Source organism: Glycine soja, chromosome 16, assembly GCF_004193775.1.
Source record: "Glycine soja cultivar W05 chromosome 16, ASM419377v2, whole genome shotgun sequence".
NCBI classification, from domain to species: domain Eukaryota; kingdom Viridiplantae; phylum Streptophyta; class Magnoliopsida; order Fabales; family Fabaceae; genus Glycine; species Glycine soja.
Window position 1 is genome coordinate 35,948,231 of NC_041017.1, and position 22,433 is coordinate 35,970,663.

The 22,433-nt window shown below is 30.2% G+C and overlaps 1 protein-coding gene and 1 pseudogene across 1 annotated transcript; both read left to right on the forward strand.

Annotated features, from left to right (window-relative positions):
- The first annotated feature begins 3,339 nt into the window (after nt 1-3,339).
- On the forward strand, nt 3,340-6,387 carry LOC114390029 (annotated as a pseudogene).
- Nucleotides 6,388-16,949: 10,562 nt separating this feature from the next.
- LOC114390078 (receptor-like protein EIX2) lies at nt 16,950-20,114 on the forward strand. The gene has a single exon (XM_028350763.1). The coding sequence runs from the start codon at nt 16,982-16,984 to the stop codon at nt 20,033-20,035; it is 3,054 nt and encodes a 1,017-aa protein (XP_028206564.1). The 5' UTR covers nt 16,950-16,981; the 3' UTR covers nt 20,036-20,114.
- Nucleotides 20,115-22,433: the final 2,319 nt, after the last annotated feature.

The following is a 22,433-nucleotide window of genomic DNA, read 5'->3' on the forward strand; positions in this document are numbered from 1 at the left end:
AATTATGAATTTTTATATTGATTATACATATATATAATGAATGTAAATATATTATTTTTAAATCAGTTATACATATAACTAAATATGTAATAAATAATTTGGAATGTTTAAATCTTACTTCAAGAAAAAAAATAATATATTTTAATTTTATGAGAACGAAAAATATCTTAAAATTTTATCTAGATAACTTTTCAATATTTTAATATTTATAAGATTAAAAATATATTTTAACCTTATAAAATATCAACAAATCTTTTGTTTAACAGTTTTAAGAATTAAATAATTGATAGTAATCATAATTTTAAAAAATTAATTAACGTATTATACAAAATGCTGAGCTAAAGATCAATTAAGGGTATTTTTGAATGGTCATGGCCCAAGCATTCTTTGACATGGTCACTGCCCATGAAAGCTACCGATATCGCATCAACATTTACTCACTTCTTCCATTAAAAGGAACTGGAGGCTGAAAGTCGTAATCTTCATTTTTATACTTTTTAGATTATACAAAGTTGGAAAAATTAAAACATTATGTGGTGGGCGAATTAGTGAACAAAAATTATAAGATCTGCACAGCTTATTCTAATTTAATTCTAATTAAGAAATTAATTATTTTCCATTTTACTCCCTTTATGACAAATTTAATTTTTACTTATAAGCCGGTCTCTCATAAACCTTGTACCATATTTTAAAGCAAACCGTAACACATCATAAAACTTAGTGATCTAGTTTTAGATGTCTTTGTGTGTGTGCGATGTATTGTTAATATTTATAGCATCCTTCCTCATAAAATTTAGGGATATAAAATAATTTGATTTGCCTTTTATGTGTGTGTGCGTGATGTAATGTTAATGTTTACGACCAAGCTAAAAGTACAACAAAAATAATTTTTATCTGAAGGTTTTCTTGTAATAAATATAATGGCCGGGTGAAATTAGCCATAATCAAATTCTATTTTTTTTTATTTCCTTTTTATATACAGTGCCATATATAACAGGAAACTAAATTTGTCCGTTTTCACACTAGACTAACAGCGACAAGAATGAGAATGAATATAATTTTCAGCAACTTTGATCTGTAGACTCTAGGTTAGTATTAAAAACATAAAACAAAATATTATTGTAAACAACAACAACAACAACGCCTTATCCCACTAGGTGGGGTCGGCTACATGGATCAACTTCCGCCATAATGTTCTATCAAGTACCATACTTCTATCTAAATCATTAAGTTCGAGATCCTTTTTTATCACCTCTCTTATAGTCTTTTTGGGTCTTCCTCTGCCTCGAATTGTTTGCCTACTCTCCATCTGGTCTACTCTCCTCACTACAGAGTCTACCGGTCTTCTCTCTACATGCCCAAACCACCTAAGTCTATTTTCCACCATCTTCTCTACAATAGGCGCTACTCCAACCCTCTCTCTAATAGCTTCGTTTCTAATTTTATCCTGTCGAGTCTTACCACACATCTATCGCAACATCCTCATCTCCGCTACACCTACTTTATTCTCATATTGACTCTTGACCGCCCAACATTCTGTTCCGTACATAAAGATGAAAATTATTGACTCTAACCTTTTTTATGAAAAGAGGAGAGTATAAGGGAGGAAAGGAAGAACCAATAGAAAAATCAATTTTTGATTCAAAACGTCCTTAATTGCCCCTGTAGCTCAATGGTACGTAGAGACTTCAGTCTTGCAAACTGAAGGTCTGTAGTTGCACACTATGGGGGCATCCAATATTATTAATTTTTTTTTCACTTGATTATGAAAAATGAATAAAGTACGAACTGATTAGATATTTTTTTCCAACTTATTTTCAGAGCATAGTAAATAATTTTTTTTTAGAATGTAAGTTGATAAAATTATATATGATAGAAATATGACACTCTTACAACAATTCATATAATTCAGTCAACGTCAATTTATTTATCTATTTCTAACCATCATATCATTTATTATACTTTATTTGTAATCAAAGAATTGGTTTAAATAATAGTTAAAATTTGAAGACTAATTAAGTTAAATTTAATTACCTTTGATATAAACTACTCAAAGTTTTAAAAAAATTCTTAATATTTTCTTAAAATAAAACTTTCATTTGATTTAAGCAATTCTATACGGTAAACTAAAAGAAAAAAGTTTCCTATTTTAGTATTTGGTACAAGAATAAATTATATTTCTTTGTAGATTGTTTAAGTTATCGTATGAATTTATTTTTGAGAATATTATATTGAACGTGAGTATTTTATGATTGTTTAAATTTGGCACTTGCAATTATTTAAAAAGTAAAATGGAAATAAAAATTATGTTTCTTCTCTTATTTAAGTTGATAAATTGTAAAAAATACAAAATATGATACTGATTTTTTTGAGAAAAAAAGTTAATATTCTTTTTTACACTTTTTTTATATAACTAATTAATTTTTATATGATAAAAAAAATAATATTCAGGTTCGAATACAATTAGAAATATATAATACAACAACCTTTCCAATTGATGACAATTAAATCTAATCTTTTTCTCATATATAAGAGAATATTATTTTGTGAATTGAAAAATTGATCAAAATTAAATAGGTAGCTTGGAATGAAATAATCCTTTTTTTATAGATTTTTTAACCGAAATAGTCTTTAAAATACACCCTTTTCCTATAATTGATTTATTCATCAATTATATTTTTATTTTTCTTGCTTGACTTAACTCGCAACATTTGTTGTCAATGAGAGGGAACTTGATAGGAAGGTAATGCAGTGACCTATGATTAAAGTTGAAGAAGTCAGACCATAACATGGCTGGACTTTGTGGAGTGTTCAAAAGTTCAAGATGAACAAATGGAAAACCTTGAGATGGACTTGATGGTGTGGGCTATGGTTTAGAAGACAATTTTCTTTTACATTATTTTTAGTTTGAATATTGAAAATTTGATAATTTAATATTAATTATTGGTTGGGATATGATGAAATAGAAGACTTAATTTTTTTTAAAAAAAAAATGTTGGACTTTTGTACGTAACAAAAGTTTGAAGTTTAATGATACCAAATTTTCATTTAATCAGTTCTATAGGGTAAATTAAAATAAAATAATTCTTATTTATTTTTGAAAAAAAAACTATACCAAAAAGAATGTTTCTTATTTTAGTATTCAGCACAAGAATAAATCATATTTTAAAAAAAAATATTTTAGTATTTGACACAATAATAAAAAAGGTAAAAAATAATGAAAGTGAAGAAAAAAAAAACAGGCAGGTTAGCAGTATAAATAATAGAAGTTTGATGATTTATATGCAGAAGCAAGAAGTAGACTTGTTTTGTATATATTCTTGTGTTGCATGACACATCATGAATTCCTCCATTATTTATATTCTTGTCTTTGTCCAGCTTTGGTTGTTTAGGTTACCATGCAGAGAGAGTGTGTGCATCCCAAGTGAGCGTGAGACACTTTTGAAGTTTAAGAATAATCTGAATGATCCTTCAAATAGGCTTTGGTCTTGGAATCATAATCATACCAACTGTTGCCACTGGTATGGAGTCCTCTGCCACAACGTCACTTCCCATGTTCTTCAGCTTCACCTCAACTCTTCACCTTCTACTGCTTTCTATCGTTACTATGATGGCTACGATTGGGAAGGTTATAGGGGATTCCAGTTTGGTGGAGAGATAAGTCCTTGTTTGGCTGATTTAAAGCATTTGAATTACTTGGACTTGAGCGCCAATGATTTTGAAGGTATGGCAATTCCTTCTTTCCTTGGGACAATGACTTCCTTGACTCACCTCGACCTCTCGTATACTGGATTCATCTGGAAGATTCCATTTCAGATTGGGAATCTCTCCAATTTGGTCTATCTTGACCTTGGAAGTGATTTTTTGGAGCCTCTGTTTGCTGAAAATTTAGAATGGGTATCAAGTATGTGGAAGCTTGAATATCTTCATTTGAGAAATGCAAACCTATCCAAAGCATTTCATTGGCTACACACTCTCCAATCTCTTCCTTCTTTGACCCACCTATATTTGTCATACTGTACGCTCCCTCACTATAATGAACCATCCTTGCTCAACTTCTCATCTCTGCAAACTCTCCATCTTTCCGCTACTATTTATTCCCCTGCCATTTCTTTTGTCCCCAAGTGGATATTCAAATTGAAGAAACTTGTTTCTCTTCAATTTAGGGGTAATGAATTCCCAGGTCCGATTCTTGGTGGTATTCGAAACCTCACACTTCTTCAAAATCTTGACTTGTTTAAAAATTCATTCTCATCTTCTATACCCGATTGCTTATACGGTCTTCATCATCTCAAGTTCCTGAACCTAATGGCCAGCAACTTGCATGGGACTATTTCTGATGCCCTGGGAAATTTGACTTCTCTTGTTAGACTTGATTTGTCATATAATCAACTTCAAGGAACCATTCCAACTTCTTTGGGTAATCTATGCAACTTAAGGGACATTAATTTCTCAAATCTCAAACTTAACCAACAGGTTAATGAACTTTTAGAAATTCTAGCTCCTTGTATTTCCCATGGACTCACAAATCTTGCAGTTGAGAGTTCATGACTTTCAGGCAATCTGACAGATCATATTGGGGCATTTAAAAATATTGACATGCTACATTTTTACGACAACTCAATTGGTGGTGCTCTTCCTAGATCATTTGGAAAACTTTCATCATTAAGATATCTTGATTTGTCCACTAACAAATTCAGTGGAAATCCATTTCAAAGTCTTGGATCACTAAATTGTCATTTCTTCTTATTGATGGCAATAATTTTCAAGGAGTTGTCAACGAAGATGATCTTGCAAATCTTACAAGCTTGAGGGGAATTGATGCATCAGGAAACAATTTCACTTTAAAAGTGGGTCCCAATTGGCTTCCTAATTTTCAGCTTTCCTATTTGGATGTGAGATCATGGAAGTTAGGTCCCAGTTTTCCATCGTGGATTCTGTCACAAAACAAACTTCTATATTTAGACATGTCTAACACAGGGATTATTGATTCTATTCCCACACAGATGTGGGAAGCACTTTCTCAGGATTTGTATTTAAACCTCTCTCATAATCATATCCATGGTGAGATTGGGACTACATTAAAGAATCCAATATCTATCGACAATACTGATCTAAGCTCAAATCACTTGTGTGGTAAATTACCCTATCTTTCAAGTGATGTGTGTCGGTTAGATCTTTCAAGCAATTCATTCTCTGAATCCATGCATGACTTTTTATGCAACAATCAGGACAAGCCAATGCGATTAGAATTTCTGAATCTTGCATCGAATAATTTGTCAGGAGAGATACCTGATTGCTGGATGAATTGGACATTTCTTGTGGATGTAAATTTACAAAGCAACCATTTTGTTGGGAACTTACCCCAATCCATGGGTTCCTTGGCAGAGCTGCAGGCTTTACAAATTAGTAACAACACACTCTCAGGAATATATCCAACCAGTTTGAAGAAGAATAACCAATGGATATCCTTGGACCTTGGGGAAAATTATCTTTCAGGAACTATTCCATCATGGGTTGGAGAAAAGCTCTTAAATGTGAAAATCCTCCGGCTTCGATCAAACAGTTTTGCCGGCCACATTCCAAATGAAATATGTCAGATGAGTCTTCTTCAGGTTTTAGACCTTGCACAAAACAATTTGTCTGGCAATATTCTGAGCTGTTTCAGTAACTTGAGTGCCATGACACTAAAGAATCAAAGTACAGGTCCTCGTATCTATTCTCTAGCACCTTTTAGTTCAAGTTATACTTCCAGATATAGTATAGTTAATTAGTGTGCTACTATGGCTGAAAGGAAGAGGAGATGAGTACAAAAACTTTCTGGGTTTGGTAACAAACATTGATCTGTCAAGTAACAGGTTATTAGGGGAAATACCAAGAGAAATCACAGATCTAAGTGGATTGAATTTTTTAAACTTGTCCCACAACCAATTGATTGGTCCTATTCCAGAAGGTATTGGTAATATGGGATCGTTACAGTGTATTGATTTTTCGAGGAATCAACTTTCTGGTGAAATCCCTCCAACCATTTCACATTTGAGCTTTCTAAGCATGCTGGACTTGTCTTATAATCATTTGAAAGGAAAAATTCCAACAGGAACTCAATTGCAAACCTTTGAAGCCTTCAACTTTATTGGCAACAATCTATGTGGTCCACCACTGCCCATAAATTGCAGCTCCAATGGGAAAACTCACAGTTATGAAGGAAGTGATGAGCATGAAGTCAATTGGTTTTTTGTCGGTGCAACAATTGGATTTGTTGTGGGATTCTGGATGGTGATTGCTCCTTTGCTGATTTGTAGATCATGGCGGTATGCCTATTTTCATCTGCTTGATCATGTGTGGTTCAAACTTCAATCTTTTTACTCATGTAGTATCAGAGTTTAGTGTTGCTTAGAATACACCGATGTTGTATCATTGTATTGGCAGGTTGTGATCAATTTGTAGTCATTGCTATCTTCTTTTTTCAGATTTTAGAGCCTTATGTAAATTCTGTTTTGGGACGTAAAGATTTTCATATTGAGCATAATATCGCAGATGAATTCTTGTTAATTTTGTAATTTAGATCAACTAGATGTAATTCTATGATAAAAACATTTGCTAAATCCGGTAGATTAAAATTCAAATAGTTAGTAAGTACTCTTGGTTAAAACCAAGTTTTGAAATCACATGTTAGGTAAGTTGCTTAAGTTAATATTGAATGAGTTTTTTGAAACTTTAAGAAAAGTAACTTTAAAATAAATGTTTTTTATATAAGTGTTTTTTTAAGAAATAGATAAGATTCGTTTCTTAAAAAAAGTAAAAATAATTTAGACAAACATACCAAAAAAAAGTTACTTATTTTATTAAAATAATTAACCATTTATTTCAATAAATAAGTTTAAACAAATTGATGTATTATATTCGCTTGAAATCAGATTTCAAATATTCATTTGTTGTTGAGTATTACATCCATTTCTATCCAATTATTTGGGCTTATAACACATTCCTAGTATTGGCTGCCTTTGGAGCACAATTGAGACTTTTCTAGAGTTTCTATTGAACATGATTCAGAAAGTACGCCCTTAGAGCCTTAGAAGCAAACAAAATTTTATGATCAAAGTAAGCAAACCACATGACCACAAAATAAATGTTTACTTCTACTAGTCAGCATGTCTTGGATCACATTTTGAGCTAGCTAGTAATCAAATATATATATATATATATATATATTCTGCAATGTCAATTTTTTTTTTGAACCTATTTTTTAGTTCAACAATTGAGGTACGACAATTTAAATAATAAATTCTTCAGCTTGTTTGTAAGCTTAAGGACATTGATAATAGAATTTCAGAAGTTTTCTCGTCTTCATTTTAGTTCATACCCACGTTATTCTCTTTTCTGCATTTAATTTGCTTGCTGTCAAAGACTTGGCAACTTGTCATTGTTTAAACATTTGTTGCATTGTTAACATAGATGTATCCTAACTTGGTAAATGTTTGTCTTAACTTACAAATTCTTTCACAAAAATACCTCTGAAACTTATTCTATTTTTTCATAATTAATTTCTTATTTCGGAAACTGCAATACAAAGGTTTGCTGAGTAGTCAAACTACACCTTAAGTACTGTTGGGGTTTGATCAGAACCTAGGATCATGGGTCGTAACACAAATTTTAGGTTCTTAATCAATGTGCCGTATAAAAAAAAAAAAATCTATCTTATTTAATAGTACTATCTGAAAGAGGTTGTCAATTTCTCTGTATATTTAATCTTATCCAATTTACAGAATAAAACACTCATATATGGAAGTTTTTTGAGGAACTGCACCTCCCAAGCCATAAGCCATAAGCCATAATTCTCTCACAATTGACAAGATACTCCTTTCACTCCATCTCTTCTCTTATTTATAAGCAATCTGCCATACTTCTTCTCTACCTAAGCTCAACAAACAGGTATCAACAATTAACAAACTAACGAACTGACTAACTCTAAATACTAACAGATATTCTTTTTAAACGTATTAGGTGGAATGTTACCAATGACTTTTAATTATGAGTAATTATCCAATAAATGAGTTAACTTAAAATGGAATATTCTTAACACCCTTTTTAAACGGTCAAAGAACAATCATTTAGGTAGTATAGAAAGAGTTGGTGAGGGATAATTGTAGAGCATAATTGAGGAGGTGATGACACATAAGCAAATAGTGTGGTGTGGCAATATATACTTGACATGGCAGCCACGCAGCATATTGTCTTGTAGCTTAAGATTTATATATTATAAATAGATAGATAGTGTATGCATCAAAGGTTGCTGGCATGACATAGTTGGTGTAGTGACAACTGACAGAGTTGGGAAGCAAAGTACAAAAGTTCAACGTTGAGAATTATTGTCCACAAATCTGCGCTCACATGCATCTGGTGTCAAATACAAAGATGACTCAACCGTACGCGTTGAAATGTTGAATGCTCCTTCCGAAAGTGATCTTTAAAAAACTTAAAATCTCATAAACTTTTTCGATCTCCTGTGTTCTGTCCTTTGGAATTTCAAAATTAGGAGGTGAAAGGACGAAATCTGCCGTGTGTGTGAAAGTTGTTGTCATTTCATAAGTTGTTATGCCGAAATTGAAATTATGATAAGATGAATTGGAAAGAAAACATTGATCCACTGGAATGTAAAAGGAATTTAAAAAGTCCACAGGAATTAGAAAAAAAAAAATTGTAGAAGATGTGGGCGTACAAGAGGACTTGATCATAAAAAAACTCAAGGGTCATTCAACTAAGAAAAAATAAAGCGGTTGCTAAAAGATAAAGTCATGAAGTTACAAGCCTAAAACAAGAAAGTCATGGTATAATTAATAGAATCATTTGGTTACTTAGAGACCAAGTTGTTCTTGGATTATAAAAGAAACTCGTTACCCTCAAAGAGGGGGACGAATAAAGAAGGAAAATTCAGTGAAGGGGCATGTATTTGTTTTATTCCATTTTTCTGTTGTTAGAAAGTGATGAATTATTTTCCTTGTAGTATAAAAATTCTGAGTTTATGTTATTTCTTAATTTATATTGCTTGATTTTAAATAAAAATAATTTAATTTTAACTCATTCAATTGTTTGTGACATTAAAAGAGTAGCACTCCTACTTTTTGATGTTGCTTAATCATAAAATTTAATTGAATAATCATTAATTTGTTATCTTAAAAGTTCATAGTTTTTATTTATAAAAAATTGATTCAAGTATCAATCAATAACATTAACAAATAAAAATTCTATCTTCAATATTATTGGATTGTGAGGGTCTAATGAATAATCATTTTGCTAGCTTAAATCCTTGGGCTACATTTTTTATTTTGATAAAAAATTAAAAAAAAAATTCTTTAAAAAAATCAAATGTGCTCTTTTTAAAATAAATGAAAAGAATGTTTTGGTGTAAAATAAATATATATAAAATTATAAAGATTTTGTGCATTTAAATATAGGTTCCATTTTTTTAATGGACACTTTAGGGTGTCAAGACCTTTCCTAATCCACTCCCCAACCTATTTTTTGTTCAAAGACCATTATTTTTTGAGGATTTTTCAATGTTTACGTGTGTATTCTGGTCACGTAAACTTTTTCTTCCTATTCTTTAGGCTTGTCAAATAGATAGATTAAATAATTTTTTTTATTTAGATTACAGTGGATGGATTATTAAAAGCAATCCGTTAATCATTTATGATCTATTAAAAAGTCGGATAGTAATTATTTTGTTTATCTTTTAATTAGAATACCATTCTGTTAAACAATCAGTTAGTCAATTTAGGATCTATTGAGAATACTATATATTTCTGTCAACAGTTCATAAGAAAAAATGATGCAGGTTTATCTTTTATCCTTTCCATTATATTAGTTTATCTTTTAGAATAATTTATCGTTTAGTTTATTTATTTTTAGATTAATTTATCTTTTAGTTTACTTTTTATTCGTGAACACACATATTCAAATAAATAAATAATAAACTATTCAACCTATTCTTTAAAAAGATATTATAAAAGATAAAAAATAAACTAAGAGATTAATCATCGATTATATATCCGTTGAATGAAATTCATCCAATTCATCTTATTTATAAGCCTTTCCCTTTACTTGGTCATCCTCATAACTCACAAGCCACGATGGTATTCATCTTTCCCTTCCTTTAATTATGCGATTCGTTACAATGCCTGTATTTCTAGCTTTTCATTTTCTGATACTGCTATATATTGATAACGGGATATTGGAATCGATCTTTGTTTTGGTTTTTCACCCATGATATTACATTATTAATGCTGTGCATGATTCATATTTTATGGACAACACAAAATGATAGAGTAAACATAAAAGTCATTTCTTGTTGGGTTACAAATGGGTTGGGGTTGTAAATGTGTGTTTCTCTCATATCCTTCAGAATTCTTGTAGTTATTCCTAACAACAATTAAATTTTATTCTTCTTTTTAGACAACTATCTCTACTTTTTTGGAACAAAAAATTGCATGCAAAGTTATTGGGGTTGTAAATGTGTGTTTCTTGGAAGTCAAGTATTTTCAATTGCCACAAGTTTGTGTTCGAGGTTTTGTCTGGTCGAGATGGTTAATTCCATTCCACTACTTAATCTTGAGATCATTCTCCGCACCGACCTCGAACAACTAGATGATATATATCCTGAAATATGGCGTGTCTCACAACATCCAGCAATTGAAAATCTTTCTTTTTGTGAACCATAGATTCCATTTGGTGTTTCCCTCTTCTATTTTTTCTGTCCAACTATGACATCTCTTCGCTTTTCCCCTTCCTGAAAATATGCTGTGTTAAAGTCCTTTGGATTAATAATTCTAACCCGGATCTTGCTTACCCTATTGATGGTCACAAAATTGTGTTTTCAACTCCGAGTCTTGGTTTTCTCACTATCAACAATGTTCATCATGGTCACCAACTTCCCTCCACGTGTAATCTTTCATCTCTTGAAGTAGATATTAATGTCAGTGTTTCGCCATGTTCTCCATTCTTTAAAAGTTTGTTCCAAGTGCTTGCTAATGTTAACAAATTGACACTTTCTTGGAGGACCCTAGGATGATGCTATTTTTAATTTTTACTTTGTATGTTTTGTCTTTTTCGGTATGTGTTTGAAAGTATTTTTTTTCTCTACGATTTTAAACTTATTATCTATTCTAATAAAGTGCTGAAAGTTATATTCCTATTTCTTGCTTAAATAATTTAGTAAATATTTCTTTTATTTCCCTTTCTTTCTGATGCTCTCTTGAAAGAAACTATAGGATGTTATATATATTGTGGGGAGTGAAAAACACAAACTTTTCTTATATATTCTTTTGAACGTTTACTTAAAATTCTTCAGGTGAAGATTTTTTTAAAATTGTTTAGTTTTTTATTTCATTTTATTATTAACTTATTCCTTTTTTTTTTTCGGTCCAAGATTAACGTATTCCCTTATGCTCTCTTACATTAGATTATAGATTGTTACACTGTGAGTGCTCTGTTTGCTCTGTTTGTTATATATGTTGTTTTTAATTGACTTTTACGTAAGATGAAAGTTTTTAATTATAAGAAACTATTAGAGTGAAGCAGGGGAACAAAAATCTTGCATTGATATTAAGAAATACATTCTTTGGTGATGCAGAAACAATGTTGTGCCATTTGCAGAGCATTATTTGAGAAAATAGTATCAAATAACGACATAATCAATTGGTGTCGTTTGTGTGTGTAAAATAGAAAAGCAAGTAGCATAGCAAGAGCAGGAGTTTGAATAAGAAATAAATGTTGAGCATGTTAAATCAACAAAACAAAATTGCAAATAATGATTTAAGAATATGGCTGAAAACAAGGATGTGATCCAACACTAAGGTAGAAAATAAAAGCATATCAGTCAAATGGCAAGCCAGGACAGAAAAATATTTATGTAGTACTTTGTATAGACTAATAGTGATTAGGAAGGGAAGGTGGAATCTGGGTTTGTGGAGTAGGTCTAAATTCCTAATAATTTGCATATAATATTTCCGTTATGTATTTTTAATATTTGTTAACATGTTTGTAATCTTTTGTTTATTGCAATCAATTACTTATCTCATTTTATGCACATGTAAGTAGTAAATTTATAAAATATTTTTGTCAATTTTATAAGTTAGTTGTTTTGAAGGAAAATGAACATTGGGGAAGTTGAAGTTTCCTTGCTGAGCTGTAGTCTTAACAAATTCCTAACAACAAACCTACAGGAATATTTTCCTACCAGTTTGACGTAGAATAACCAATTGATATCCTTGGACCTTGGGAAAAATAATCTTTGAGTAACTATTCCAACATAATGGAGTGACCTGTGGTTCAAGTTGAAGAAGTCAGACCTTATCATGGCTAGAATTTGTGGATTGTCCAAAGGTTCAAGATGAAAAAACGGAGCACCTTGAGATGGACTTGATGGAGTGGGCTATGGGTTGGGATATCATGAACTAGTACACTTGATTTTTTTTTTTAAATGTTGGACTTTTATTGTTTACATAACAAAAATTTAATGAAAGGATTGATTATAATAGTTAAAATTTTGAATTTTAATGACATCAAATTTTCATTTTAAGCAGTTCTATAGGATAAATTAAAATATAATGATTCTTTTTTTTAAAAAAAAAACTGTACCAAAAAGAATGTCTCTTATTTTAGTATTCAGCCCAAGAATAAATCATATATATTTCTTTGTTATTAATTTTGAATTTTATTTTATGAATTTTGTGTATATATGAATTTTAAAAAGGGAGATAGATAAAGTAAATTCAAAATTATTTCCTATTCTAAGAATTAATTAAGTCGGGAGAATTGGATAATAAAGTCAATAATTAAAAAAAGGCAACTAAAAAAAAAGAAGAAGAAAGAAGCACTTATACAATTAAGCTTAATATGCAGAAGCAAGAAGCACTTATACAATTAACTTGTTTCATATATGCGTTGCATGATCATGAATTCCTCCACCATTTATGCGTTGCATGCTTGAATCTCTCTTGAAATGAGATTTCAAATATTCACTTGTTGTTGGGTAATGAAATACAAGGTCCGATTCCCTGGTGGTATTCGAAACCTCACTTTTTCAAAATCTTAACTTGTCCAAAAGTTCATTCTAATATTCTATACCTGATTGGTTATACGGTCTTCGTCGTCTCAAGTATCTGGACCTAAGGTACAGCAACTTGCATAGGACTATTTCTTATGTTCTAGGAAATTTTTCTCTTGTTGAACTTGATTTATCAATCAATCAATCAACCTGAAGCAACCATTCGAACTTCTTTGGGTAATCTATGTAACTTAAGGGAGATTGATTTCTCATATCTCAAACTCAACAACCAGATTAATGATATTTTAGAAATTCTAGCTCCTTGTACTTCCCATGGACTCACAACACTTTCAGGAAATTTGACGGTTTGTTACCGTTCAGGGGCTAATCTTTTCCATTTTTTACCATATGGAAGTATTTTTTAAATTATTTTCCAAAAGAGGATAAGTTGATTAGTTGTTACTGAGTTAGAAGTCGTGATATCGATTATGAATTATTATTTTTTTCTTTTTTAACGAAAATCATAAAATTATTTATGACTTTAATGTCATTTTTTTATCTATAACTTTAAAGTTATTTTTTAAAAAAAAAAATTATGAATTCAAAGTTGTAAGTGTGACACCCTCTACCCAGACATATATACGAATAAATAAAATATATAAAAATATCGATAATCATATTCACACGGATAAAAGATTCACATTCGCTTCACTGTTATCAATTAAAACTTATTAAAACATATTCGGCTCAAAATAAGGCCATCAAAATTTACAAAAATATTTTGTTAAATCAGTGAGATAAAATAAAGTAGACTAACATCATGCAATTAATATAAAACTTATGTCTCACAGTCACATCCTATCAGTGCATTGTGTCCCGACGTCCTTCAGCACAAGGTTTCTTAAATCACTTCACCTAGCCATCTGCTCCCCCGTATATAAGGTTAAAGATCATCATAGGATCCAAACACAAACAATACACAAGGAGTGATTTATCACATTCCTAACTAATAGAGAAAAATAAAACAACATATAGGTATAAATATTATATAACAAAATACAATTTACTTGAGCATAACTCACGTTATTTCACCACACGTCTCATTCGTTTTCACAACATTTGCATATTCAATAGTCAAAACACAATATCATCAAATCAATCAATATAGAACAATACACAAGCGTTATGCAGCAGATACACTAAGACTCAATCTTATATGCAATGTAGTACCATGTCAGTGAAAAATCTCGTCGCCCTTAAAGGGTCTTAACATTAACTCATCGCCCTTAAAGGCTCTTAACATTAACTCATTGCCCTTAAAGGGTCTTATAGTCGTGTGATTGTACAATCTACAGTTTACAACTCAAATGCACACAACATCTCAATCATGTGCATACTGAGTTTATCACATACACTCGATCTCAATTACAATGTTATAATATCAAAATAGCATGTTGTCACACCTCATGAATCATATTCACTTTACCTATGAACTATGCAATACTTGACATGGACTATGTGAAGTGTCCTAAGGTTCAAGATGAAAAAATGGAGAACCTTGACATGGACTTCATGGAGTAGTCTATGGTTCAAGTTGGAAAAGTGGGGACCTTGATATGGATTTGGTGGAGTGGCCAGCCGTTTGTCTAGGAGAAAATTTTGTTTTTCATTTCTTTTATTTTGAATGATAAAAAATTGATAGTTTAAAATTAATTATGGGTTCAAATTGCAAGTAATAGAATATTTGAATTTTATAATGCAAGACTTTTTCTTATTTACTTAACACAGGTGTAACAAAAGGATTTGATGTAAGCTACTCAAATATTAAAAGAATTATTAATATTTTCGTAAGATAAATTTTTCATTGATTTAAGAAATTATATATGGTAAACTAAAATAAAAAATATTCATTATTTTAGTATTTGGCACAAGAATAAATTATATTTCTTTGTAGATTGTTTAAGTTATTGTATGAATTTGTTTTTTTTTTTAGAATATTAAATTGAACATGAGTATTTTTATGATTGTTTAAATTTGGCACTTGCAATTATTTAAAAAGTAAAATGGAAATTAAAATTATGTTTCTCCTCTTATTTACATTGATATCTTGTAAAAAATACAAAATACGATACTGGTTTTTTTGAGAAAAAAAGTTAATATTCTTTTTCACACTTCTTTTTATATAACTAATTAATTTTTATATGATAAAGAAAATAATATTCAGGTTTGAATACAATTAGAAATACATGACACGACAATCTTTCCAATTGATGACAATTAAATTTAGTCTTTTTTTCATATATAAGAGAATATTATTTTGTGAATTGAAAAATTGATCAAAATTAAATAGCTAGATTGTAACAAGAGAATCTTTTTTTTTATATAGATTTTTGAACTGAAATAGTCTTTAAAGTACACCATTTTCCTATAATTGATTTATTTATCAATTATATATTTTTTTTCTTGCTTGACGTAACTTGCAACATTTGTTGTGAATGACAAGGAACTTGATAGGAAGATAGTGCAGTGACCTACGGTTAAAGTTGAAGAAGTCAGACCATAACATGGATGGACTTTGTGGAGTGTCCAAAGGGTTCAAGATGAACAAATGGAAAACCTCTAGATGGACTTATGGTGTGGGCTATATATGTTTAATTTAGAAGACAATTTTCTTTTACATTATTTTTAGTTTGAATATTGAAAATTTAATAATTTAATATTAACTATGGCTTGGGATATCATGAAATAGAAGACTTGATTTTTTTTTTTAAAATTGGACTTTTATTGTTTACGTAACAAAAGTTTAACGAAAGGATTGATTAAATAATAGTTAAAATATGAAGTTTAATGACACAAAATTTTCATTTAAGCAGTTCTATAGGGTAAATTAAAATAAAATGATTCTTATTTATTTTTGTAAAAAAACCTGTACCAAAAAGAATGTTTCTTATTTTAGTATTCAGCACAAGAATAAATCATATTTCTCTGTTATTAATTTTGATTTCTTTTATGAATTTAGTGTACATAGGAATTTTAAAAAAGGAGATAGATACAGTAAATGCATAATTTTTCGTATTCTAAGAATTAATTCGGGAGAATTGGATAATTAAGTCGATAATTTTAAAAAGCCAGCTTAAAAAAAGAAGTGAATTACAATGTTAAAAAAATATTTTAGTATTTGGCACAATAATAAAAAAAGGCAAAAAAATAATGAAAGTGAAGAAAAAAATAGGCTTAAAATATAATTGTTGTCTTTTTTTTAATATGTTATTTTATTTTTTTATTTTTTAATTTAAATATTTTATCTCTTATTTTTTTAAAATCTTGTAATTTTAGTCTTTTTATTTTTTAATTGAGATATTTTTAAAAAAATATGTCATTTTAGTCCATTTGATCAAATTCTTGTTTTTTAATTAGGATATTTTGTCCTTTAAAAGTTAGAGACAATAATATCGCTGGACTTTGTGGAGTGTCCAAAGGTTCAAGATGAAAAAATGAAAAACCTTGAGACGGCCATGGTTTGTTTAGAAGATAATTTTCTTTATTATTTTTAGTTTGGATATTAAAATTTTAATAATTTAATATTAATTATGGGTTGGGATATCATGAAATAGAAGACTTGAATTTTTTTTAATAAAATGTTGGACTTTTATTGTTTAATTAACAAAATTTTACAAAAGGATTGATCAAATAATAGTTAAAGTCAATAATTAAAAAAGGAGATAGATAAAGTAAATTCAAAATTATTTCCTATTCTAAGAATTAAGTCGGGAGAATTGGATAATAAAGTCAATAATTAAAAAAAGGCAACGTAAAAAAAGAAAAAAGAAAAGAAAGACGCTTGCATCAGTATAAATAATAGAAAGAAGTAAGTTTAATATGCAGAAGCAAGAAGCACTTATACAATTAAGCTGTTTGATATATCCTTGTGTGATCATGAATTCCTCCATTTATATTCTTGTCTTTCTCCACCTTTGGTTGTTCAGCTTACCATGCAGAGAGAGTGTGTGTATCCCAAGTGAGCGTGAGACACTTTTGAAGATTAAGAATAATCTCATAGATCCTTCCAATAGGCTTTGGTCTTGGAATCATAATCATACCAACTGTTGCCACTGGTATGGAGTCCTCTGCCACAACGTCACTTCCCATGTTCTTCAGCTTCACCTCAACACTACGTTTTCTGCTGCTTTCTATGATGGCTACTATCACTTCGATGAGGAAGCTTATGAGAAATCCCAGTTTGGTGGAGAGATAAGTCCTTGTTTGGCTGATTTAAAGCATTTGAATCACTTGAACTTGAGCGGCAATTATTTCCTTGGAGCAGGTATGTCAATTCCTTCTTTCCTTGGGACAATGACTTCCTTGACTCACCTCGACCTCTCTCTTACTGGATTCATGGGGAAGATTCCATCTCAGATTGGGAATCTCTCCAATTTGGTCTATCTTGACCTCGGAGGTTATTCTGTCGAGCCTATGTTAGCTGAAAATGTAGAATGGGTATCAAGTATGTGGAAGCTTGAATATCTTCATTTGAGTTATGCAAACCTATCCAAAGCATTTCATTGGCTACACACTCTCCAATCTCTTCCTTCTTTGACCCACCTAGATTTGTCAGGATGCACACTCCCTCACTATAATGAACCATCCTTGCTCAACTTCTCATCTCTGCAAACTCTCCATCTTTCCTTCACTAGTTTTTCCCCTGCCATTTCTTTTGTCCCCAAGTGGATATTCAAATTGAAAAAACTTGTTTCTCTTCAATTATGGGGTAATGAAATCCAAGGTCCGATTCCTGGCGGTATTCGAAACCTCACACTTCTTCAAAATCTTGACTTGTCTGGAAATTCATTCTCATCTTCTATACCTGATTGCTTATATGGTCTTCATCGTCTCAAGTTCCTCAACCTAAGGGACAACCACTTGCATGGGACTATTTCTGATGCCCTGGGAAATTTGACTTCTCTTGTTGAACTTGATTTATCAGGTAATCAACTTGAAGGAAACATTCCAACTTCTTTGGGTAATCTCTGCAACTTAAGGGACATTGATTTCTCAAATCTCAAACTCAACCAACAGGTTAATGAACTTTTAGAAATTCTTGCTCCTTGTATTTCCCATGGACTCACAAGACTTGCAGTTCAGAGTTCACGACTTTCAGGCCATCTGACAGATCATATTGGGGCATTTAAAAATATTGACACGTTACTTTTTTCCAACAACTCAATTGGTGGTGCTCTTCCTAGATCATTTGGAAAACTTTCATCATTAAGATATCTTGATCTGTCTACTAATAAATTCAGTGGAAATCCATTTGAAAGTCTTGGATCACTCTGTAAATTGTCATCTCTTTATATTGGTGGCAATCTTTTTCAAACTGTTGTCAAGGAAGATGATCTTGCAAATCTTACAAGCTTGATGGAGATTCATGCATCAGGGAACAATTTCACTTTAAAAGTGGGTCCCAATTGGCTTCCTAATTTTCAGCTTTTCCATTTGGATGTGAGATCATGGCAGTTAGGTCCCAGCTTTCCATCGTGGATTAAGTCACAAAACAAACTTGAATATTTAGACATGTCTAACGCAGGGATTATTGATTCTATTCCCACACAGATGTGGGAAGCACTTCCTCAGGTTTTGTATTTAAACCTCTCTCATAATCACATCCATGGTGAGAGTGGGACTACATTAAAGAATCCAATATCTATCCCCGTTATTGATCTAAGCTCAAATCACTTGTGTGGTAAATTACCCTATCTTTCAAGTGATGTGTCTCAGTTAGATCTTTCAAGCAATTCATTCTCTGAATCCATGAATGACTTTTTATGCAATGATCAGGACGAGCCAATGCAATTACAATTTCTGAATCTTGCATCAAATAATTTGTCAGGAGAGATACCTGATTGCTGGATGAATTGGACATTTCTTGTGAATGTAAATTTACAAAGCAACCATTTTGTTGGGAACTTACCCCAATCCATGGGTTCCTTGGCAGAGCTGCAGTCTTTACAAATTCGTAACAACACACTCTCAGGAATATTTCCAACCAGTTTGAAGAAGAATAACCAATTGATATCCTTGGACCTTGGGGAAAATAATCTTTCAGGATGTATTCCAACATGGGTTGGAGAAAAGCTCTTAAAAGTGAAAATCCTTCGCCTTCGATCAAACAGTTTTGCCGGCCACATTCCAAATGAAATATGTCAGATGAGTCATCTTCAGGTTTTAGACCTTGCAGAAAACAATCTGTCTGGCAATATACCGAGCTGTTTTTGTAACTTGAGTGCCATGACACTAAAGAACCAAAGTACAGATCCTTCTATCTATTCTGAAGCACAATATGTTGGTAGCTCTTACTCTTCCATCTATAGTATGGTTAGTGTGCTACTATGGCTGAAAGGAAGAGGAGATGAGTATAGAAACATTCTGGGTTTGGTAACAAGCATTGATCTGTCAAGTAACAAATTATTAGGAGAAATACCTAGAAAAATCACAAATCTAAATGGATTGAACTTTTTGAACTTGTCCCACAACCAATTGATTGGTCATATTCCACAAGGCATTGGTAATATGGGATCATTACAATCCATTGATTTTTCTAGGAATCAACTTTCTGGTGAAATCCCTCCAACCATTTCAAAATTGAGCTTTTTGAGCATGCTAGACGTGTCTTATAATCATTTGAAGGGAAAAATTCCAACAGGAACTCAATTGCAAACCTTTGATGCCTCCAGCTTTATTGGCAACAATTTATGTGGTCTACCACTGCCCATAAACTGCAGCTCCAATGGGAAAACTCATAGTTATGAAGGAAGTGATGGGCATGGAGTGAATTGGTTTTTTGTTAGTGCGACAATTGGATTTGTTGTGGGATTCTGGATAGTGATTGCTCCTTTACTGATTTGTAGATCATGGAGGTATGCCTATTTTCATTTCCTTGATCATGTGTGGTTCAAACTTCAATCTTTTCGCTCAGGTAGTATCACTGTTTAGTGTTGCTTAGAATACTCCGATGTTTTATCATTGTATTGGCAGGTTGATCAATTTATGTCAACAAATAAATTTAAACAAACTAATCCATTATATTTCAATTTTCAGTAATGTGTTATATTTAATGAATAAGAGTTGTACCGTGGGAATTGTTGTCATTGCATCTACATACACAAGTGTATCTATTTTTTTTTAAGTTATGTTTCTTTGAAATTTATTCATATGTTTGAATCTCTCTTGAAATGAGATTTCAAATATTCCCTTGTTGTTGGGTAATGAAATCCAAGGTCGATCCGATTCCCTGGTGGTATTCGAAACCTCACACTTCTTTAAAATCTTGACTTGTCTAAAAATTCATTCTCATATTCTATACTTGATTGGTTATACGGTCTTCATCGTCTCAAGTATTTGGACCTAAGGTACAGCAATTTGCATAGGACTATTTATGATGTCTGGGGAAATTTGACTTCTCCTGTTGAACTTGATTTATCAATTAATCAATCTGAAGCAACCATTCGAACTTCTTGGGGTAATCTCAGCAACTTGGGAACTTGGGGGAGATTGATTTCTTATATCTCAAACTCAACCAACAGGTTAATGATATTTTAGAAATTCTAGCTCTTTGTATTTCTCATGGATTCACAACACTTGCAGTTTCGAGTTCACAACTTTCAGTCAATTTGACTGCTTTTTACCATTCAGGGATATTTTTCAAATTATTTTCCATAAAATGACTCTTTTTAATAAAAAAGTCTTATCAGGTGCTACTATATGAGTTAGAAGTCATAAAATGACTCTTTTTAATCGAAGTTATAAAATTATTTATAACTTTAATGTAATTTTTTTTATTTGGGACTTCAAAGTCGTTAATTTTTTTTTATTTTACAACTAGTCTTTTTTTAATTTTTTTAACTTAAGACTTTAAAATTGTAAGTTTAATTTTTTTTATTTTTATGACTTTTGAAATTGTGTTTCGTTTTTTTTTTACGTTTAAATTTTTTAATTTTAGAATTTTTTACTTACTTGTATTTTATTTTTTATTTTTTTCAAAAATTATAAAAAAATTATTTATTTAATTATTAAGTAAATATTTTATTTATTCATTTAAAAAATAAAATTCTATAACATTATTTAAAATTTATCTAAATTTTAAATATGTAAAATATATTAAATAAAATAATATTAAAAAACATAATATATTTTAAATAAAAAATATTAAAAAATATATAATATATTTAATAAAACCATAAAAAATATAATACAAATCAAATAAAACTAATAGTATGAAATTTTTCCATTTTAATTATTTTTTATTTATCACATTTGGTTTATTTAAAATTTAGATAATCTTTTAATAATGTCATTGAATTTTTTTTAAAATGAATAAATAAAATATTTATTTAATAATTAAATAAATAAAATTAATAACATTTTAAAAAAATGTAACAAAATAAAAAATAAAATACAAGAAATTAAAAAATTCAAAAATTCTAAAATTAAAAAGTTTAAACTTAAAAAAAACCAAAATGACTACAAAGTCGTAAAAAGAAAAATAAAATAAAAAAACAAAACTTATCACTTTGATATCATAATAAAAAAACTATTGACTTTGAAGTCGTAAAAAAAACACAAATATTGTAATCGATTACCGGCTTCAAAATTTGAATTCAAATTTCTAAAGGATGTTACAAAACGTTTAAACCTGGTAATCGATTACAAGCCTTGTGTAATCGATTATAGGCTTTAAAATTAAATTCAAATTTTATAAGAGCATTTTAGAAATTAATTTGATCACGGGTAATCGATTACATCCCCTGATAATCGATTACCAGAGAGTAAATATTACTTTTATGAAATCTCAAAAAGCTTCTGGAAGATATTCTTTGGTCAAACTTGTGCATCATCAATTCATAAACTCTTTCTAAGATTCTAGGAACTAAGTTCATCAATTATATTGAATTTCTGGATTCTTGACTTGGATCAAACGTGAGAAGCACTTATCTTTGACATCGTCAAAACTTCATATCATTATATGCTTTACAAAAATATGATATTGATTTTTTTGAGAACAAAAGTTAATATTCTTTTTCACACTTCTTTTTATATAACTAATTAATTTTCATATGATAAAGAAAATAATATTCAGATTTGAGTACAATTAGAAATACATGACACAACAACCTTTTCAATTGATGACAATTAAATCTAATCTTTTATATATATATATATATATATATATATATATATGAGAATATTATTTTGTGAATTGAAAAATTGATCAAAATTAAATAGCTAGATTGGAACGAAATATTTTTTTAATATATTTTTTAACCGAAATAGTCTTTAAAGTACACCCTTTTTCCTATAATTGATTATATTTTTTTTTTCCTATAATGAAACA

Bases quoted from the DNA above. Each gene is read 5' to 3' on its own strand.
- LOC114390078 (XM_028350763.1), top strand. From the start codon at position 16,982: ATGAATTCCTCCATTTATATTCTTGTCTTTCTCCACCTTTGGTTGTTC.